The sequence below is a fragment of the Dysidea avara genome, chromosome 10 (genome assembly GCF_963678975.1).
Source record: "Dysidea avara chromosome 10, odDysAvar1.4, whole genome shotgun sequence".
Classification (NCBI taxonomy): Eukaryota; Metazoa; Porifera; class Demospongiae; order Dictyoceratida; family Dysideidae; genus Dysidea; species Dysidea avara.
In genome coordinates this window covers 30,096,674-30,118,915 of record NC_089281.1, presented here as the reverse complement: position 1 = coordinate 30,118,915, position 22,242 = coordinate 30,096,674, and the positions used below count along the sequence as shown (strand labels likewise).

The 22,242-nt window shown below is 40.1% G+C and overlaps 3 protein-coding genes across 5 annotated transcripts in view; 1 reads left to right on the top strand and 2 right to left on the bottom strand.

Annotated features, from left to right (window-relative positions):
- Positions 1–17,430, top strand: part of LOC136237053 (condensin complex subunit 2-like) — a 33,963-nt gene extending 16,533 nt beyond the window's left edge. For all 3 annotated transcript variants that reach the window (XM_066027318.1, XM_066027320.1, XM_066027319.1), the window contains 3 exons: positions 16,929–17,042; positions 17,090–17,251; positions 17,298–17,430. In XM_066027318.1, coding sequence (XP_065883390.1) covers positions 16,929–17,042; positions 17,090–17,251; positions 17,298–17,360 — 339 coding nt within the window. In that variant the 3' untranslated portion in view covers positions 17,361–17,430. The remainder of the gene's footprint in view (positions 1–16,928; positions 17,043–17,089; positions 17,252–17,297) is intronic.
- Positions 1,396–2,865, bottom strand: LOC136236311 (uncharacterized). Its single transcript, XM_066026448.1, has 4 exons — positions 2,701–2,865; positions 2,421–2,649; positions 2,306–2,359; positions 1,396–2,201 (listed from the first exon to the last, which is right to left on the bottom strand). The coding sequence occupies exons 1-4, from the start codon at positions 2,779–2,781 to the stop codon at positions 1,897–1,899; spliced, it is 669 nt and encodes a 222-aa protein (XP_065882520.1). The 5' UTR covers positions 2,782–2,865; the 3' UTR covers positions 1,396–1,896.
- Positions 2,926–5,235, bottom strand: LOC136268724 (uncharacterized). Its single transcript, XM_066064165.1, has 5 exons — positions 3,828–5,235; positions 3,727–3,774; positions 3,091–3,681; positions 2,978–3,043; positions 2,926–2,930 (listed from the first exon to the last, which is right to left on the bottom strand). Exons 1-5 carry the CDS (start codon positions 4,993–4,995, stop codon positions 2,926–2,928), a joined length of 1,878 nt encoding a protein of 625 aa, XP_065920237.1. The 5' UTR covers positions 4,996–5,235.
- Positions 17,431–22,242: the final 4,812 nt, after the last annotated feature.

Genomic DNA, 22,242 nt, shown 5'->3' with positions numbered 1-22,242 from the left:
TCATACAGTACAGTAATACTGTATAGCAGTCACTCATACAGTACAGTAATACTGTATAGCAGTCACTCATACAGTACAGTAATATTGTATAGCAGTCACTCATACAGTATAGTAATACTGTATAGCAGTCACTCATACAGTACAGTAATACTGTATAGCAGTCACTCATACAGTACAGTAATATTGTATAGTAGTCACTCATACAGTACAGTAATACCAAGAGTAAATAATGGAAGAGAGAGTATCCAACTGTAATATACTGCATCGAAAATGAGCACGTCAAGTAGAGCCGCCTTGTCAAAGTAAGTGCTAAGTGAGCCAATCAACACCTGGCCAGGGTAGACAGGTCGCGCCCGAAAAATTATAAGCGCCCAGTTCATAATTAAACGGCGCCCGTGTGTCACAAAAATGGCGTCGAAGAAAGTGAGCACGAGGGCGTGCAAGTCTGCAAGCAACTCCGGTTCATCACTGTGTTTGGCAAAAACATGTAAAAGGAAAAGGCCAGCAAGACGGTCTCCGACTAGCGTCAGTGATGAAGAGGCCTGTGAAGAAATTACAGATCCCGGACCAGCACTAGATCGTCCCAAGCGAAAGTCTAGGAAGTCAACAAGTGGCGATGGAGATGTACCGCTAGTGAAGAAACAGCGAAAATCTAAAGTAATGAATAAAAAGGACCGGGATAGTTTGAAAGCTTCAATAATTTCTCTCGACCCATCGATATTTCATGGAATTATCACTGACAAATTTAAAGCAGAGCAAACCTTACCTGAAAGGTTAAAATCCTTTGCTAGCAACTTTTTAGAGAATTTCGAATTATTGAATGAGATCATCGTATTCCATCGTCATTACTTTGCTGCACTTTACACATACTGTAAGAAAGGCCCAGATCCCTTTCTGCAGTTTCAATTTCAATGGTACGACCACTGCAGTGCCCTTCTTTTAAGTAAGCAACATTCTATATCAGAAATTGGCCTGGAAGAGTTGTCTAGTGCTCCCATACATATAACAAGAGGTAAGTGGCTAAGCTTTTGTGAAGCAAGTGGTGTGCCAGTTCCAGAGAGTAACCCAGTGATGATTCTAGTATCTTCAGCAATTTATGATTTTTTGCTAGAGTATTCTACAAACTTTCAGAATACAATACACCAGGCAAAAGCACACTCTATCCCAATGACTACAGAACCAGATACAGATGATGTATACTATCGTTTTGGAGGTGCTGCAATTTGTGATATGCTTCACCTTCGATACAAGCAGCTCAAAAGTTACTCAGACGACAAACGAGACAAGCTATCACAAGAAGTTTCACTATTGCAAACAATTAACTGTAAAGACAAAACGAGTATTCCTGGATACCTGTGTTATCGTGACCGTGGATTTATGTACTTTCCAGACAAGGTGTTTCTTCCTTTGTTGCGGGAAATTGACAGTGTTGTTAAGCTTATTGTTAATTTTAATGGCCTGAAGCAAGAAGGAGATAACTTGATTAAGGTTTAAAACTTGTATATTGTATTTTCTATCCTTTAGACATTTGTTTACTTTATATTTCTTTCTCCTTATAGGCTGCACATGAAAGACTCAAACAGAATGGTGAACATCACCTGCAATTGTTTCAAGCAGCTCTAGCAATGAAATTGCCAAACATCAAGACTTATACTGAAGCTGCTATAATAAACGTTTTTAGTGTTTTTGTTCGGAAAGTTTGTAACACCCGCATACAAGAGTTTTTATCTGCTACAAAGCAAGAGTTAGCAACCAAAAAAGGGCTAGCTTCAACTGTAGATGTGAACTTACGAACAACTCTTTTAGCATACCACACCAAATTAGAATCCCAATTAGCCTCAGATTCAGTTTAGTAATTTATGGACACATAATTACAGTATGTATGAAATAATTTGACTATGTGTGCTTGTTGTATTGTGTTTTGTGTAATGGCAGTTCAGCAAACTTTAAGTGCTCATCTCTGTAACTTGAGCCACTGTGGTGATCAGTAGTGCACTGCTTTATCAAATGTGCTGCCCTTGAAGTTGAATAGTTCACAGAGTCCAGTTTCCCTCCTGCACTGTATTTGTATTGGCTGAAAAGACTTTCAACAGCAGATCCTGATAGCCGTAGTGGAGAGACAAAGTAAGTAGGATAAGTGGTAAGAAACCACTGGCAAAAGGCTCTGAACCCATACATGTCTATCCGAAGCAGATCCCATGCTATTGCAAAACGGGTAAAACATACATGTTAAAAGACCAGCATAGATTTAGTATGTGAAGAGTAAATATTCACACAACCAAAAATTGGCCTGGTATGTACTTACTTTGCCAAGACAGAAATGACCTTTGTGTTGCAGATGTATGAGGATACTTGGCATCTATCAGGAAAAAGTCAAATAACCTTAAATTTTATGTATACAAACTTATGTAGCACTTTACCTTCATCAAGGAGAGACCTCAACCAATCTGAAAAATACTGGTATCCTTTGGAGATATTCTTCAAGACATGGGAATCCATGCTTCTTATCCGATCATGAGAAAGAAATCCTTCTTCAAACAAAAGGTTGCATGCTTCTAAATATGCTAATGTTTCGGATGCAGTACGGGAGTCTGTAGGTGGTGGGTCTTGGTTGATGTACCAAATTAACTCTCCCAACACTTGTTCTTGCTGTAGCAACAACTCAATAACATTTATTTATTTTAAATAGAGCACCATTACCTGCATGATCTTAGCAGGCAATACATTTAGCTTAGTCCAGGAGTCTCTTAAGCAATGTGCTTCTTTCAGTCGTGGCACCATTCTTGCCTGTCCATTGCTGACTCTACCCAGCTCACGCTTGTACAAATCTGTAATGGATATCCATCCAAAAATGACAGAGCTTTTTCCACGCTGGAACTGCTTTGTGCCTTATCTTTTGATGAAAAAAGTGCATTTATCATATTCTTAAGCTGCAAAACATGTAAGTGTAACGTATGACATTACACATAACACTTACCTGGTGGGATGGACAAATCATCCAAAAGATCTTGCTGGGAGGATTGAAAGGGTTCTTCATCCAGGGCTGTACTTCAAATGAATCTTTAGCATCTTTATTTATAGAGTACGCACCATGGCGTCCGTGGCTAGCTTTAATCACTGACACATTTGCAGACCCTCCACCACAGATTAATAAGCTGGTTTTCAAACCATGATATTGAAAAAGTTTAATAGTTTCAAAAATGCATGCCGTCACAAATTTGTTCTCAACAGATGCCGAGGATGTAAAGTATGGCCCAACAATATCATAACTGCTTGTGAGGTCCCTCCACAAAAATTGCAAAATATAAGAGGTCTGTATGTTGGTTCCAGGGTCTTGCAAAACTCTGTAAATGTCATTTAAAGATGACAGGTCTGCAGGAGACATGGCTAGTCCCATAAGTTGATGGCTCCGAGAATTCCATAAAAGTTGACATGCAACCTTCACCTCGTCGAATATCAAAACACCGTCAGCTTTAGGCTCTTGTTTTCCAGTTTTGCGACACTCCTCTACAAATATCACATACCGAGCAACTTGGTCAGCTATGCAGACACTACTAGCTCCAGGATCATGCATGAATGCACCAGTGTATGCTTGCATTGTAGACTTGGATGGTAGTTTAAGGATCCCAAAACTTTCCAATGCCTTGTATGCAGCTGGACTCCGCACATACACAGCTAATGCTACAAAATTAATAAACAAGAGTTTAAAGTATAACAATAACTAACCCATCCGTATGGTGATCATATTCCACCTGTTTCCCCTGCCTCCTTGTTCTGTGAAAGACACTCATGCATTACTACTTTAAAATTTATCAACCACTACTCACTGTTGCTTTCCTGATCATGACAAAAATCACTCTTCTGCCGATCCTTATCAGTATACCATATACTCTTCATTAAGCTTCCAACACCATGCTCGTCACCCTCTTTGAACAGTTTTTCAAGCTCATCAGGTTGTGTGGCCTCCAGAACTGAACACATTTCAGAATTCTGCTCATCATCTAGTACAAGTTCACTAGCTTCATACTTCCTCAGTTTGCGTATGCTACTTGTCCTTTGATACTGAGCATACATCTTACGCTTCTGCTGGCTAAGTGGAGACATATACTGTAATCTGGCTCTTGAAGATGGGTGTTGACGTTTAATTTTCTTGCTAGGGCTTTCAGCATCCGTTTTCGTCTTTTGCCACTTCAAATCATGCACTAAACGCTTGCAAGGTGGACATTTAACTTCACTTGCTGCCTGCTCTGTAGCAGACAAGTTTAATGCTGGTTTAAACCAAAGCATACAGTTCACAGAATCCACACGTGTAAAAGGAAAATGACACAATCGCACACTTTTCAGGTGAAAATGCAATATTTTGTGGTACTCTTCTTCATAGTAATCTGGGTCAATTCCAGGGCAAAACTTGTGTCTGGACGAGCTACTGATATCTCGACAAATTTCATATGCATCATCAAAACCATTCACTTCACCAGTACTCCACAAATGAAGCAAAACAAAAACACTATACTTCTTGTACTCAATAGTCACTTGAACACGAGAAATCATACCCAATGGAGGATGACTGAACAAATCCTTCTGTGTAATTGTTAACACCGGAGCACTAGTGGTTCCATCGCGAGCCATTGTAAAGGAAAGTTCGGGAAAACGAAAACTCACTCCATCAAGAATGGTCTGTAAAAACTGCTGTTGTTCGATCAGTGAAACACTAGCTGTGGGATGCGACGCCGGCTGGCTTGTGGCAGCAATACCAGCGGATCTTGTCGGTGATTCTTGCTCGATTTCACTGCTCACAGCAGCATCATCTAACAATTCTTGCATTGTTCTTCGTTCCGAATCACCCACCGGTTGAAACTGAGCCACAGACTCGCACAGTTCTTCTTCCGCTAAAAGTACATCACCATCAGAAGTGTCAAAAGAATCGTCAAACAAAAATCGTTGGTCTTCAGCATCGAGCCAACTGGTGGAACGTTTCCGATTGGGCGTGTCCATGGTGTATCTTGCTAGTAGTCACGATGAACTAACAGTCACGCCAGAGTAGTCACTGTTGATAGTGACCGCTGTCGCTGCACTCACGTTGCATCCGCCTAGCTAAACCACAATCGAAAAACTTCGAAACTGTCACGTGATATATGCGGCTTCAGCCGTACCATGGCCGGACAGTCAGTTAAGGTGACGATTGCTAACTATCAACACTCATTTGATATGCAAGGTTTTACGGATATACTTAACGTGCTCATTTTCGATGCAGTATATTAGAGTTAGATACTCTCTCTTCCATTATTTACTCTTGGTAATACTGTATAGCAGTCACTCATACAGTGCAGTAATACTGTATAGTAGTCGTCACTCATACAGTACAGTAATACTGTATAGTAGTCACTCATACAGTACAGTAATACTGTATAGCAGTCACTCATACAGTACAGTAATACTGTATAGCAGTCACTCATACAGTACAGTAATACTGTATAGCAGTCACTCATACAGTACAGTAATACTGTATAGCAGTCACTCATACAGTACAGTAATACTGTATAGCAGTCACTCATACAGTACAGTAATACTGTATAGCAGTCACTCATACAGTGCAGTAATACTGTATAGCAGTCACTCATACAGTACAGTAATACTGTATAGTAGTCACTCATACAGTACAGTAATACTGTATGGTAGTCGTCACTCATACAGTGCAGTAATACTGTATAGTAGTCGTCACTCATACAGTACAGTAATACTGTATAGCAGTCACTCATACAGTACAGTAATACTGTATAGCAGTCACTCATACAGTACAGTAATACTGTATAGCAGTCACTCATACAGTACAGTAATACTGTATAGCAGTCACTCATACAGTATAGTAATACTGTATAGCAGTCACTCATACAGTACAGTAATACTGTATAGTAGTCGTCACTCATACAGTACAGTAATACTGTATAGCAGTCACTCATACAGTATAGTAATACTGTATAGCAGTCACTCATACAGTGCAGTAATACTGTGTAGCAGTCACTCATACAGTACAGTAATACTGTATAGCAGTCACTCATACAGTATAGTAATACTGTATAGCAGTCACTCATACAGTACAGTAATACTGTATAGCAGTCACTCATACAGTACAGTAATACTGTATAGCAGTCACTCATACAGTGCAGTAATACTGTATAGCAGTCACTCATACAGTACAGTAATACTGTATAGCAGTCACTCATACAGTGCAGTAATACTGTATAGCAGTCACTCATACAGTACAGTAATACTGTATAGCAGTCGCTCATACAGTGCAGTAATACTGTATAGCAGTCACTCATACAGTACAGTAATACTGTATAGCAGTCACTCATACAGTACAGTAATACTGTATAGCAGTCACTCATACAGTATAGTAATACTGTATAGCAGTCACTCATACAGTACAGTAATACTGTATAGTAGTCACTCATACAGTACAGTAATACTGTATAGTAGTCACTTGTAACACTGCTATTAACAATTATAAGTAGTTATGTAATGCATAGTGATGTAATGTATAGTAAACGGATCTCGTTACACTTTTGCGTCATGTGTGCTGTGTAGTTTGTGAGGAGACACGTGTGATAATAACTTGAATTGTACTGTGACTCAAGGCGCTCCTGACGCATTCGCGTGTGACACCCCGGGTTACATTGGAGGTCCTACCGGCAGATTCAGACAAGGATTCGACAAAGACCACTGGTTGACAGTTACCACCTCTGGGATACTACTGGCATTTGTGTGACTCAGCAAACCCAAGAGTGAAGCTTCACCGCTGAGGTTTGGTATCAAGTGGTTTTTTCTTTAACAATTCTGTGCACGTGTAATATTATTTTATTTAAATGTCCAAGCACGAGGTACCGGTACCGGTCGTTAACACCTCGCGGGGTAATCATGGTGGCACCACCCAAGTGCACACGTGCGTACCACTGAACTCTAAGCGCCTTGCAGCACATAACCTGAAATGCATTGCACAAGCCCTGGATGTACCATCCTCATCGTCCTCAGGACCTTAGTGGACGGGAAGCTTGCAGAGTTGGGTAATGAATCACGCAACATGCAGGTATGATTGCATGGAAGTGGTGTAATTGAATTGGTGAACACAGACAGCGTATTTTTGCAAATTGATAAAGAGGCTGATTTCCCTCCACTCCCACAAAGTTCCGAGGATTCAGACACTGATCCACTAGAGAATTCAAACAAAGTGCAACTTCTGAAGCAGGCATTGCTACATGCTGACAGTAGCCGTGATACACTTCAAGAAGAAGTTATAAAATTAACAGCGGAAGTTGAAAAACTCTCCCAGCGCTGCAAATAACTCTGGAGCCTGAATTGCACCCAGTTAACTGAATTTGATGCAATCCTGGCAGCAAAAGATGAAGAGATAGCTATCTTACGCCAGCAGTCTAGGAATTCCACCCCTGTTGCAGTCAATACAGACCAGATCATTCATCCTACACCAAGAGCAGCACACCATCGTAAGGGGAAAGCCCCACCAGTCGATCCCTTCTCAGGAGATGACCCCTTATTACGATTTGAGGATTGGCTCCCAGGTCTACAGCGGGCAGCTGATTGGTATGTATGGACTGAGGAGGAACACCTCTTACAGCTAGCAGGGCACCTGCATAGTCAAGCTTTACAAGAATGGAAGTTGCTGGACGACAATGATAAATCTACTTTTGACACTGCAGTAAAAGCCTTACAGGTCCAACTTGACCCTGGTAATAAGTTAGTGGCAACCCAATATTTTCGTCATTTATCACAAAATGAAGGTGAACCATTGGCAAAATTTATCTCACGACTGGAGACTATTTTTAAAGTGGCATATGGCAAAGATGCAATGGCCACAGAAACACATGAAGTCTTACTGTATGGGCAGATGCAAGAAGGTTTACGGTATGAGATCATTAAATCACCAGCAGTCTCCGGAGCTCGGTCTTATAAGGAACTATGTATTGCCGCCTAAAACGAGGAAAAGCGAATTACTGGTCTAAAAAAGCGTCAGAACTACATAAAAGGCCACGTACAGGAGCCTAAGCGGCCAAATCCACCTCGCTACAATATGTATCCACGAACTGATAAACGCCAAACTAATTCAACCCAGATTACAGACACTACAGATAGACGTTGTTATGTGTGTGGTGAAGTGGGCCACCTTGCCATGAAATGCAAACAAGCCAAAAAGAAAAGTTCACGCCCAAGCACCACACAAGCTGTGCCCAAAGCAGGAACTCAAGGTCTCAAAGCTGTCAAATCCATTAAAAAGCCACTTGACTTTTTGTACTCGGACTTAGACAGTGAAAACTCTGACAGCAGTGTTAGCACTGTGCGTGTTCAAGACAAGGGAAGCAGACCTCGTAAAGTGACTGTGACTTTGCAAGGAATACCAGCAAAAGGGGTTATTGACAGTGGTGCAGATATTACCATCATCAACGCAGGCCTGTTCAAGAACATTGCAGCTGCTGCAAAGCTGAGAAAGAAGGCTTTTAAACAACCAGACAAGGTACCATATACTTACGACCAATGATGGGTGTACTATGTGTACCCCAGTGTATGTCAAGATGGATGCGAAGGACCAATTACTATTGTCTGAAGGTGTTTGTAGTCAGCTCCACATTATTACTTATCATCCAGCTGTCAATGATGCTCAGCCTGACACAGCAGTGCATAATGCTTCGTCAGTTACTGTTCCGTGTGTAATAGTTAAACTACTACAAACTGTTCGAGTACCCCCCTTCAGAGCACAACCGCTTGTGTCCAACTCGAGAGTAGCTTGTCATCCACAGAATTGTTTTTAATTGAACCCTATGACTGTGGTGCTAATGATGGGTTGTATGTCGGTAACTCTTTACTTTTCACATCAAATGACAAAGCTCAAGTAGTCATTACCAACACCACACCACTAACTCAGAAGTTATTGAAGGGTTACTGGATTGGTTGAACAAGTGAAGTAAGTGTTGTTGCACAAGATAATGATTATGAGTCCCAAGGTGTACAGCAGGGAGTGGGAAATACATCAGCTGATGTTATGTCTGTATCGACCTTAGATTCTACCCCCAGGAAGAAGAAGTTAGCCACATTTCTAACAGCAGAGGGTCCCACCTTACAGCCACAGGACAATTAGGACCGATTAGTGAAGTTACTACTGGATTTTCACCATGCATTTGTGCTCGAGGATGGGGAACGAGGTGAGACTGACTTGATTAGGATGGACATTGATACAGGTGATGCTGCACCTAAACGCCAGTATGCTCGCAGAACCCCCTTTGCTGCTAGAGAGGAAATCTCAAGACAACTACTGCAAATGCAGGAGCAGGGTGGGATTCGCCCTTCATCTAGCCCTTGGACAAGCCCAGTAGTTCTCGTAAGGAAAAAAGACGGTACCTTATGTTTTTGTGTTGACTATAGGGACATCAACTCAGTCACAAAACCTGGCCAATTTCCCCTTCCGCAAATTGACGACCTCTTTAGGACGTTCCAAATATTTCTCTACATTAAATCTTGCTGCTGGCTGGCTACTGGCAGGTACAATTAGCTCCACAATCATGAGAAAAGACGGCTTTCACTACCCACAAAGGACTCTATGAGTTTAATGTCATGCCATTTGGCTTGCACAATGCACCTGCTGTCTTTCAACAAATGATGCAGCAGATCTTAATGTCTATCTATCCACAAACTGGTCCAACTTTTGCATCAGCTTACCTAGATGATATTCTTATTGTTTCAGAGAGGTTCAATGACCACCTACGTCACCTCCGCCAGGTAATTCAATGATTTGCAGATACTGGGCTTAAATTCAAACCATCTAAATGCCACTTCATATGCCAAGACATTGAATACTTGGGCCATGTCATCACACCTGATGGAATCGCACCAAATCCAGCATGTGTCTCAGCAGTTAAAGATTTTCCAGTACCAACCTCAGTTAAAGAAGTTCGCCAGTTCGTGGGTTTGACATCCTATTATCGTCGATTTATCAAAGGATTTACACAGATTGCACAGCCACTGCATAACTTAACACAGAAAGGAGCTAGTTTCACATGGTCACCTCAGTGCCAAACTGCTTTTCAACACTTGAAGGAACGTCTCATCAGCTCCCCAGTGTTGTGCTACCCAAGTTTTGACAAGCGTTTTGTAATAGAGACTGATGCCAGCCAGCATGGTCTCCTATCGCAAGAACAGCCTGATAACAAACTCCACCCTGTCGCATATGCCAGTAGGGCATTGTCTCCCACAGAGAAACGATATGCTATTACTGACCTGGAGACACTTGCAGTAGTCTGGGCAGTAACTCACTTCCATGCCTACCTATATGGACATGATGTGCTTGTATATACTTACCACTCGGCAGTTAGAGCTGTACTGGAAACACCCAGTGCCAGTGGTAAACATGCTAGGTGGTGGAGTAAGCTTTTTAGTAGTGGCTTGCGAGATATCAAGATTGTGTACCGCCCGGGAAAAGAAAAATGCCTTGTCCCGGTGCCCTGTGGCTACTGCTCCTCCAGACCCTGCAGTTGATGATTCTGTACAGATTGCACAACTCATATGGTACAGTAATACTGTATAGTAGTCACTCATACAGTACAGTAATACTGTATGGTAGTCACTCATACAGTGTAGCGTGGGGAACGGCTGGCAGCAATAATGAATATTACAATGTGTACAACATAGTGTTCTAATTATACAAAAGTCCTTATTCTAATCAATGCCTAACATTATGTCATCTAATACTATAGTTACAGTCCTTGTTACAATACTCCCCCTCCAGTGGTACAAAATCGTTGTATATTTGAGGAATACGATGGGTCCGTCGAGGTCTAGTGGTAGGGGCAGCACTAGTGACTTGGGGGTCAGGTATGGGGGTCAGGTATTGAGTTCTCTCCTCTTGGTGGACTGTCTGGTGAAAAAGTAGTGTAACCAGCAGTAGGTGCTTGCCGTCTTACAACATCAGAATAAAGCCGTGTGCTAGTAGCTGCAGGCGGATGTTGTGGAGTGTACTCTGGAGGCGGTTTCGGAGTGCCAAAGCAATGTTTAAGTCAGTTGTGGTGAACAACAAGGGTCTTATTAGGTACTCCAAGCAACTGGATGCGGTAATTCAGAGTACTAAGCTTATCAATAACAGTATATGGTCCCCGCCATAAAGACGCCAATTTTTTAGTAGTGCCAGTTTTAACAGCTGGGACATACATGATTACCAATACTGAGGTGTGTGTTAGCCGTGTACCTAATTTAGTTTCGTTGATGAGATTCCTTTATAGCTTTGCGAACTTGAGAGTAAACAGTTCTAAGGGAGTTATGCAAATCTCTTACAAACTGAGGAAGGGCTGTAGCTTCTTTCTGCTTAACTGGAGCCCCAATCATTATGCCCACAGGGAGCATTGGTGATTGTCCAAATGTAACATGAAATGGAGTATAACCAGTTGACCCATGGATGGTAGTTCTGTATGCAAACATCAAGTTAGGTATGTGCTGGTCCCAGTCCTTCTGATTATCACTGACTGTCTTTGCTAGCATTGCCTCTAATGTACGATTAAATCATTCCACCTGTGCATTCCCTTGGGGGTGATAAGCAGAAGTTCAAGTCTGTGTAATCCCCAAATTCCGGAAAAGTGATGAGATGAGGTTACTGGTTAAATTGGCACCTTGATCACTGTGCAAGGATGATGGAATACCATATCTAAAGATCACTTCATCAGTTAATACCCCTCACTGTCAGTGGTTTTTAATGAGAAGGCTTCTGTCCATTTGCTGAACAAATCAGTCCCAACCAATACATATCTGTTCCCTTGTGTTGTGAGTGGCAGTGGGCCCATATTATCCCAAGATATCTTGTCAAATGGATTGCTAGCGGTGATAATCCCCAACGGAGCCTGTGCAGCAAGTTGTGGGGCACTGCGTTGCTGACATGGGGCACACTCTGCAATCCACTTCCGGATGTCTCCTTCATATCCAGGCCAATAATATCTTTAGCCTCCATAGTCTTGTGGAATCCCAAATGCCCAAGCTCATTGTGGAGGTGTTGCAATGCCATAGGATGTAAGCTACTGGGTAGGACTAGCTGAGTGTATTCAAAGTTGGAGGGTCTTTGGAACTTGCGGCAGAGCATTCCATCTTTCAAGAAGCATTGCTTAAGACCAAGAGCTGTTCCACGCGGCAATGGAGTATTATCGACAAGGGCTACAATGATAGGGGAAAGCTGTTCATCTGTTTGTTGGTCTGTCTGTACATCTACTGTACCACCAAGGTGATACTCCATGACCGTCATTACCAAACTTCTCTAGAGCGAAGTGACACTTAAGCTGTAACCCAGCTTCATTCAAAGCTTGGAAAACTCCAGATAAATGCAGCAAATGTTCCTTGAATGTTGAGCTAAACACTATTATGTCGTCCAAGTAAATTAGACACTGTTCCCCCACCAATCCAGCAAGAACACACTCCGTAAGCCTCTGGAACGTGGCAGGTACGTTGGTAAGACCAAACAGTATCACATTAAATTTGAAATGACCTTCTGTGGTAGAGAACGCAGTATTCTCCTTATACTGCTCTTCAACAGCCACCTGTCAATATCCAGAGGCTAAGTCCAACATAGTGAAGTAGGTGGCACCTGCAAGGGAATCCAGAGTAGAGTCAATTCACAGGAGTGGATGTGCGTCACGACAGATTACAGCATTTAACTTACAATAGTCGATTCAAAACCTCCAACTGCCATCTTTCATGATAACTGGGGAGGACCATGGACTGCTACTAGGACGAATGACATCATTATCCAGCATACGGTGTACTTCAGTAGATACTACGCTCTTCAAGGCTTGGATTATCCATCTAAGTGGTTGTCGGATTGGAGGACCTGTGGTAGGAATGGAGTGTTCCACTACAGAAGTCTGCCCTGTGGGGATAGGATTCTCAGCAAACACATGGGAAAAGTTGGTCAATAGCTGGGTCAGCTCTGTACGTTCTTCTGTTTTTAAATGAGATAGATCAATCTGATCCAGGGCAGCTTCTGTGGGAGTTTCAGTGCCGGTGACTACAGAAGTGGTATGAGATACAAGCATAACACTATGCTCTGGTACCATTGTAACCAGTTTTGTACCTTTGTAGATGGTTACTGGGATGTTCATCACTTGCAACAGAATATCACTGCCATTGGCCAATGAGCTTAATGAGCGAGCTACACAGATGTGTGTAGGACTTCTTGTCAACGGATCCACTAGTCCACTAGTTGCATTGCAAGGTGCATTAAGCTTCCCAGTTATGAATTGCGCTGACCTTCCAGGTATAGAGATGGTTGATGGTGCACAAATTGTAAAATCCTCAGTAACGGTACTGGCGGTATCAGTGATAAGACTGGCTGATGAGACTTGTTGCCGTGTGCCCTGGGTAACAGGAATAGTGTATTGATCATCCCTGTTGGTCAAATAAAGTACACTGTTACCACAATCCACAATAGTCCTGTACCTCTTGAGAAAGTCTGCACCCAACGAACAATCCACTGTCAGATGATGCACCACAGTGAACTTGTGTGTAACTGTAAATGTACCCAGTGATACAGACAGTATAGCTCGGCCTGCAATGTCCAAGGGAGCACCAGTGGTACTAGCAGCTGCTGTAGTGGGACCAGAAATACTTATGTGACTGGGTAATAACTTATGGTGAACAACAGAAATAGCAGTACCAGAATCTAGCAAAAAGGAAGTTTGTTGATTAGAAATGTTTCCATTCACATAGAAGATTGCATTAATAGTGGTGGGTGCACTTTCAGATGGGTGGTGAATGTAAGTCAAGGTCGTGGCCAGCCGCCCACCCTCCGGGGCTGGCCTGTTGAAGTTTAAAGGGCAGTGTCACTTGATGTGACCAAGTTCACCACAAAGCCAGCAAGTTGGTTCTGTGTATTCATGCTGTCTCCCTTGTTGACGTTGTCCATGAGTGAGTTGATTGTGATATGATTTATCAGTATGCTCTGTTGGGGGTAACGGTGACTGTTTCTGACCCATTTCCAGTGCTTCAAGGCATTTGGATATCTGGTCTAATGATTCCTGGAGCTTATTGTACCCTGATGGCTCCTGTGTATATGGTTTACGGTGAACAAAATTAACTTCTTGGCTATCGTCAGCTTCTCCAGCAAAGTTGAGGGCATACTCAATCTTTACTGCATCCTTAACAGCTTGAGTAAGTGTACCTGGCTTGCCTTGAAGCAATAGCTGACGACGAATGGGTGGGAGTAACCCTGTAAGGAAACGTTGCACCAATATGGCGGAAGTGGAGTTTTCAGTTTCATAGGCTTCAGTGAACAGATTTTTAAGATCTGCAACATGATCTAAAATCCTTTCTCCCGGGTATTGAGAGCGCAACATGAACAACTGATTCGATGTTAAAGGGTCACGCACCAGCCCAACTTTAGTCATCAAAAAGCTCTTTAAATTTGCCAGGTTCCTATGAGTGTCTTTGTCCGCTTCCATGTAATACTCTACCAGCTTACCGCGGAGTAGAGTGCATAGGCGGATCTGAGGGGGGGCCAAGGGGTGCTGTGCCCCCCCTGGCCCTTCTCTTGCCCCCTTTGGACCTATAGCACTATATTAATGCCAGAAACTAGAATCATGCATTCACACTGTATTCAGAAGTATAGAAAGCCAATGGGCAAATAGAAGACAACAGTTGTAAATGTACTTTACAGTTATAGCTAAACTGTACACTGTAAAGAAAGTGAGGCAAATAAATTTGTGCAAAGATCGAGATACTCTAATAGAGCAGTCACTACTCTAATAGAACAGTCGCAATTCTAATGCCATCAATTTACAATTTTTACAAATCGTAACAGTGCTAGCTACTCCTTATTTTGATTTGGTATACACTTTACCATCAAACAGGTTTATCGCAGATATACATAGGCTAACCAATCTTTGTATGCATTGCAAAACATACACTTTGTTAGCTAAGTGCTATCAAAAATGCTCTCAAATTCAAACCTAGGAGGCCTAATTTTAAAATTTTCTCCAACTACAATCTTAAATACTGTATGTACATCATGCATGTATGCTTAATAAAGTTATGCAAATGAATATAACTTGTGTACTATAATTCCATTCTTATCCTCATAGTGGAACAAACACTGCTGTTGTGCGCTAAAACTTCTTGCCCCCCCTGACAGTGTCTCCTAGATCCGCCTATGGTAGAGTGGGGAGAACAAGTTTCTTTCTGTTGTCGTTCCATTTTTTTGCAGTAGCAACCAGTTCAAAACGAGTCCAAGCCTGGTGAAACTCTTCACCAGTGATTTCAGGAAGGGGTAAATCCAATGGTGTTGCCATCAATACAGCCTAAACACAAATTTAACTCGGAAACAATTGTTATTCAAATTAGTGCAAACTCGCCTTTATCTATTATTCACCACGGTACCACAGCTTGTTAGTTTAGTTCAATCGATCGGCGGATCAGATATCCCACTCCTGTCACCAGTGTAACGTGGGGAACGGCTGGCAGCAATAATGAATATTACAACGTGTACAATACAGTGTTCTAATTATACGAAAGTCCTTATTCTAATCAATGCCTAACATTATATCATATCTTATGCTAATACTATAGTTACAGTCCTTGTTACACCAGTACAGTAATACTGTGTAGTAGTGATGTGCGATATGTGATATATATTGAAATATCGTGATAATTTTTTTTATATCGCAATATAAGTGGAAGTATAGATTTTAGTTATAATTAGAGAAAACTGTACCCAAGATGTCATTGTACACTGTAATATTTTTGATAAAAGAGCTTGTAATGTTGTATACTAGTCATGTACCATGTTGTATTGTACTTCTAGTACATTAGTGCTCCAAGTGTCATCAGTGTAAGTACACTAGCTGAGTGATGAGTTTGTATATCGTGATATATATCGTATCGTGATAATTGTGTGTAATAATTGTGATATGAAAATATCCTATATCGCACACCACTACTGTGTAGTAGTCACTCATACAGTACAGTAATATTGGTAGATATTGATTAATGGTAACACGTCATGACTTCAGTGCTTTAATTTCCATAGTGTGACTGGATTGATTGCAGAAACACTTCTCGTTCTGTTCTTGTTTATAATGCTGTATAACAAGTGAAGCATAGCTGAAACAAAATGGCCAATTTGCATTTCAGTGATTTATAGTAGGGGTGTGTGTTCAGCCATGCATTTATCTTTTATAATGTGTTTGACACTGTTCTTCCCTTTGGTGCAGTATGTGATGGTTTAAACTGTTTTAAAGCACAAACACTGAAACTTCATTATCCAGTAAACTGGATTTTATGTATGTCTCTTAAACAAACTCCTATAGTGCAAGAACTGAGTTTAAATGGTCCCATCCATTGTTTTGGATATAAATGGACAAGTCATGGAAATATGCTTATTAAGTACCACAATCAAAAAAATTTTAGCCATGAAGAATACAGGCTAGACTCATCCAAGTCCAGAACAAGAATAGTGCAGGTACAACACAGGCACAATGCCTATTATACCAGGGATAAGACGTACTCTATGAGTTTCTAATTGCTTCATTATTCTTGTGAATACCCCAGGTTGACAGTTCTCTAAAGCAGTTAAAGTACTTACTAGGCTAGCAAATATAGCACTCAAAGAAGTGGTCTTAAGACAAATATAGCACTCAGCTTCACCTCGTGCTATCTCCCTCACCCACTCTTTTATGTGCTATATTTCATTTGCAGCAGTGCATTAACGCTTACAGAAATAAATATATTCAGACAGCAGACAATCCGAGATTGGACAAACACTTCAAAACCAACCATGTAAATTTTCAAAAGTTTTGTGTGTTTTAGTTTGTTTTTTTTCCTCTCCAAATCTAGTTTTGTTGGATTGTACAAGTTTAGGTAATGCTTTTAGTTACATTTTTGACTATTGATAGATTGAACAGATAAGGGTAAACTTTGCTCGGCAAGCCAAGAGGATTAACATGCAAAAGTTAAAGGCAGGAATGTGGACTGTTATCACTGATAAACAACATGGAGTTGAAGATCAGGTAAGAGTAACAACTTTCTAAGCTAATCTGATATCATCTATTCACAGGAAAATCATGAGGACCATTCTACAGACAAACCAAAGGACACTGATAGACTATTATTCTCTCAGCTCTACAGTAAACTACCAGCAACATTGCCCCAAGCTATGGTCAAGGAGGTGTCAGTACCAATTGCTTTTGTGTCACTACTACACTTAGCCAATGAAAAGGTTGGAATGATATTGTTATTAAGTCTTAATGTTTCTATGCCAACAGAGTCTTACTATTAACGATTCTGGAGATGATTTGTCCATTTGGGCACCACCAACAGTCTCATAACATAGCTACGATGAAAATGTATTGTATATTTTGTTTATGTAATAAACCAGAAGTCATTATAAAGTCTAAACAGTATAAGCTATGCAGTTTGCACATTCTGTTAATAGATTGAGGTACCCTAATTAACAATCACACTAGTTAAAGCAATCAAATAGAATTTGGGTATTTCTCATGAACACAGTAGTTGATATTAATAATAAGCTAAATTAAGTGTTCCCAGTTACTCAGAGTGATACTCTATTAGAGCAGTCATTTTTACATTTCTTTTAAAAGCTGTGTGTAACTGCAAAAACATAGTGAGGTTTACCTAAAACACATTGAGCTTCCAGTAAAGTATGAAAAGTTTAAGCCCCCAGACCTCTATGGATAATTAACATCCATCTCTTCTTGGCTTTAACCCCATGCATTGTGTAAAGTTCACTGTCAAAGGAGAAAACACTGACTCAGGCTTTCCCATCCATATTAGTATAGCAGTATAGCCCACAAAATTAGCCAAATTGTGCACTTTTTTATAAAAGCATGAAACTTTCCACATAAATATTCCTAATGACATTTATTTTTGATATATAGTGCCATCATATAGATTTGACATTTGGTGATTTGTGGCCACTTTTGTGCAGAAATTTGATCATTTCTGTCTTTACCTCCCTGAGGCATTAACATGTTAAAACATGGTACCAAAGTAAAGTTCTTGCTGAGCGAAACAACTTGGCTTTTATTTGAAGTTATATAGGTAATTCCATTTTGAAGTTATAACTGCTTTTATTAGCTGCAGAATTCTTTACCTGTCCTTGGGGTGTTAATTACCCATGGTGAGGTAAATTATCTCAAAATTCATGGGTAATATATATAAATGATTATGAAATCACCTATCAAAAACTAAGTTGTTTTGTTTAACAAGATCTTTATTTTGGCACTATGTTTTAACAAGTTAATGCCTTAAAGATAAAAATGATCAAATTTCTGGGCAAAAATGGTCATAAAGGTTACCAAATTAAGGTCAAATCTGCAATGGCACTAGTGTTGTTAACTAAAAGTAATTCCAGTACCAGCAATTTTATTTTAGTTCCAGTTCTAGAACTGGAACAATAATTTTTACTTTTCTCAATACTGGAACTAGAACACAAGAACTGATAAGTATTCAATAGAATGATGCAAAAGGTTACATAGCTAGAAACACTGGGCTGAACTGGAGGACTGGACTCATGCCTTATATAAATATTCAGGCTTGGAGAAACCATTACATTGTTAGAGTTAATTAATTCTTACTTATTTCTAAGGACAATTTTGGCTTTTAACTTCCATGCTTTTGAGATATTGAGCTTAGCTATACTGCTTGCGTTGCTTGTTCATTTTTCTAGGGTTGACAACTTGTGTTAATGTTTTGAGCAGGAATTGTTTGCTATAGTCAATCTTGAAACACATGCAAAATAGCTGTTAAAAATTGGAAGTATTAAATACTTTCATTTACAGTTAAACTCTTAGCTCTGTGTGTGTATGTGCATCCACCATCCTTCTTGTTCTTATCCTTCTTGTTCTTATCCTTCTTGTTCTTATCCTTCTTGTTCTTATCCTTCTTGTTCTTATCCTTCTTGTTCTTATCCTTCTTGTTCTTATCCTTCTTGTTCTTAACATTTAATATTATAGTAATGACATGCATCCTCTAACACAAGCTATGGGCATTCGAGTAAGCAAAATTATGTAGCTGTAGTTTATCTGTCGATCTTGCTTTTCCATATACAAGCTGTAAGTTGACAGGTCCACCTACATGTATAGTCTAAATTTAGTGCCGCTGTGGAAAAAATACTGTAGTTACAACCAGCACTGGAAGAATACTAAAATTTCCTGGATCAGGAAATATGCAGTACAGGGCAGAATTTCCTATAGACTTTCCTGGTTTTTCAGGAAATTCTGCCCTGTACTGCATATTTCCTGATCCAAGGAAATTTTAGTATTTTTCTTTCCAGTGCAGTTTCCTAAATTCTTACAATAAAAAAAAAACTTGTCCAGTCCATGGTCTATCCACTGGCCAAGTCCATGTGGTCTATCCACTGGTCTAGTCCATGATCCAGTCCAGTGACTGTATACACACTGAAGTGAAACCAATAATTCTCACTACCTAGCTGTTTCTGTCATTCTGAAATGTGAGTTTAATGTTTGATAATTAACTTCAAATCATCCCTCATAATCAAAGCCTTGGAGCATCAATGCCTTGCATGTATAGTTAGTTTTGTAGTAGTTGCTCTGCCTAGATACAAAACCCATAGTTTAACACACACTATGCATTGGTTTAGAAATGGAGCACTAAACTAATTATGCAGAAATAAAAACAGAACTGTAATCTTAAAAGTTGTAGTTCTAGAACTAGAACTGGAACTATAATTCTAAAGGTTATGGTTCTGGAACTGTAATTCCAAAGGTTTATGATACTGGAACTGAAATAACAAGCTGGTACTGGGACAACACTAATGAGTTAAGATAACCAGCTACCTATAGTAGGGACACATGTATGCACATGTATTATTATGCCAGAATATAATTTTAAAGAAGGAATATATATTCCAGAATAATTGGATGAACTCTAGGAATAATTGCATGGTGCAAAATTATAAACAAATATATAATATTATGTTTTGCTATATATAGCAGTGTAATGGAAAAATCTTCTGCATGGATACATCACAGAACAGTACAAGCATTGATACTCTTTAAATAGTCTAGCAGTTACTTAAGCAGTCAACTTCAAATCTACGATTCTAATATAGCAGTCACTTATATAAAAACCCTAACTCACTATATAGATGAATAAAAAATTGGAAATTTTAAAATGGAAATAGAGATCGCTGAAAAAAGCCACAAAACAAGAAGGGGTCACTGGGGTGGCAATAATATTCTTAGCAAAGCCTACAAAATGTTAGATCTATACTATGCTGATCTATTTCTTCAAATATCCATATAATTAGAAGCAAAGAAACAACTCTATATTTCATTTAGTAGTCTTTTCTCAACTGCTGTTCTGCAGTATTTTGTGCAAGCCACACCTGATAAAAGATATTAACTTAAATCCAGTTACATGCAACTATAGCTAAGCTCATATTGGATAATTACTCAAGTGATTACAAAACCCATTTGTTAAAGCTTAAGATCTTACCTCTAATGTACACTCCTGACATTAATGATATAATCTTTCATATCAGGTCTATCAAATTTCCATCATATGCTTCAATATTAAAGACTTTTAGCTATATCTGGTATCTGGCAATACTCAACTTATAGCTAATAACCACAAGCTACAGCACAGTCACAAGAAACTCATATGTTATCAGTAATATATGCCCTAATCATTTATGTAGCTAAGTTTGTGTTTTTGTATGTTGTCTACACGTACTGCAGTTAAGTGATTAACTAGTAGTATATAGGTAATTAGTTTGGGCAGTTGGCACATGTTGCCATCTGACCCTCAACACCACTACACTACTTTTGTACAATCCCCTTTTAATTCTGCAATCTTGTGCATCTGGTGTTGTAAAGCAATAATAAATAAAAAAGTCTATTGCTCTATAGCTAATGTGTAACATACATCTCCGGCTATATGCAAAAATCGAGAATGGGCTGTCCACAGGCAAGACTATTTGCCACCTTGTTGAACGGTTGAGTGTTCAATTATACCATTATAATGCCAAAATGATTTTACATTTTTGGCCGGCACTCACCCTCACCGGCTCCGAAGATGATTGGTAGAAGGGTTGTTCATAGATTGTAGACACACCCAAGGATAGTTGCTTAGAAGATTTGCCCCAAGATGTATGACAGTCAGCCCTGTGTGGCTATGGATGGACAAAGTTGGATAAAAGTATTATCTGGCTTCTGCAGAGACAACACAGCACAGTGTCTGATAGTAACTTTTCCGGTCTTCTGCAGTTCCTCACCAATAGGTTTTCATTGCTCTCTGTTGAATATGCTTCTTCGGACCCTGCATGAAGATGCAGATCATCATGATGTTGTTCACACATTCAGTTTACTTCTGCATCATCTCAAGGAGCTGTTACGACAGAGAAAGTTAGGCCAACTGATTTAGAGTTACTGCATGCATGCATGGATGAGGCCATGCATTGCTGCTGTTGCAGAGCAGAAAATTCACATTTGGTAACTTTGGTACCCCATGCAGATACTGTGAACTCTCCTTTAGAGTCTGAAGTGATTGATTCATTGAGTCCGCTAGTACCTATACCAGTTCCCATGCACTTTAGCCATGCATATTCACATGATCCTCCCCCATGCACTATGCCCATGCAGTGTCTCCCTTTTGCTTTGTCAGTTCTTAATTCTATTGCTGATCGTACCACCACCACCCGTAGTGGCATTTCTGTGATTTCACCTAAAGAAATCTACTTCAACAACACTCTCAGTGTCAGTTTGTTTATGGGTGAATAATGCCCGAATGATTTTAAGGTATTGGGCTCTGCAAGGTAGTGATGATGACTCAAGTTTCCCCTTTCCCAGTAGTTGTATTTTATTCGTTGTGATTATATAGTTTGTTTTGTAGATTCTAATTGTAGCATTTGTTGTCAAAAAAAAAAAAAACCGTTTCGTACGGCAGCGAATAGAACGTGCCAACCAATTTGGCCTTGCGGGAATTAGCTAGTTAAGATTCACGAAGAAAATTTTATGCAAAATTTACGGAACGCAACTTTTAGTTTGACAGATACAGTAGCGAGTAGTATAGCTATTATAGCTATATTCATGATAGGGCGGCGCATGGTCGCCGCACACATGCATGGACACAGTTGCATGCATCCATATAGCTAATTTGAGATGCGTGCACGTTGGGTTCTATAGTATATATACATAGACTATAGTGCTATTTTACTCGGTAGCTATA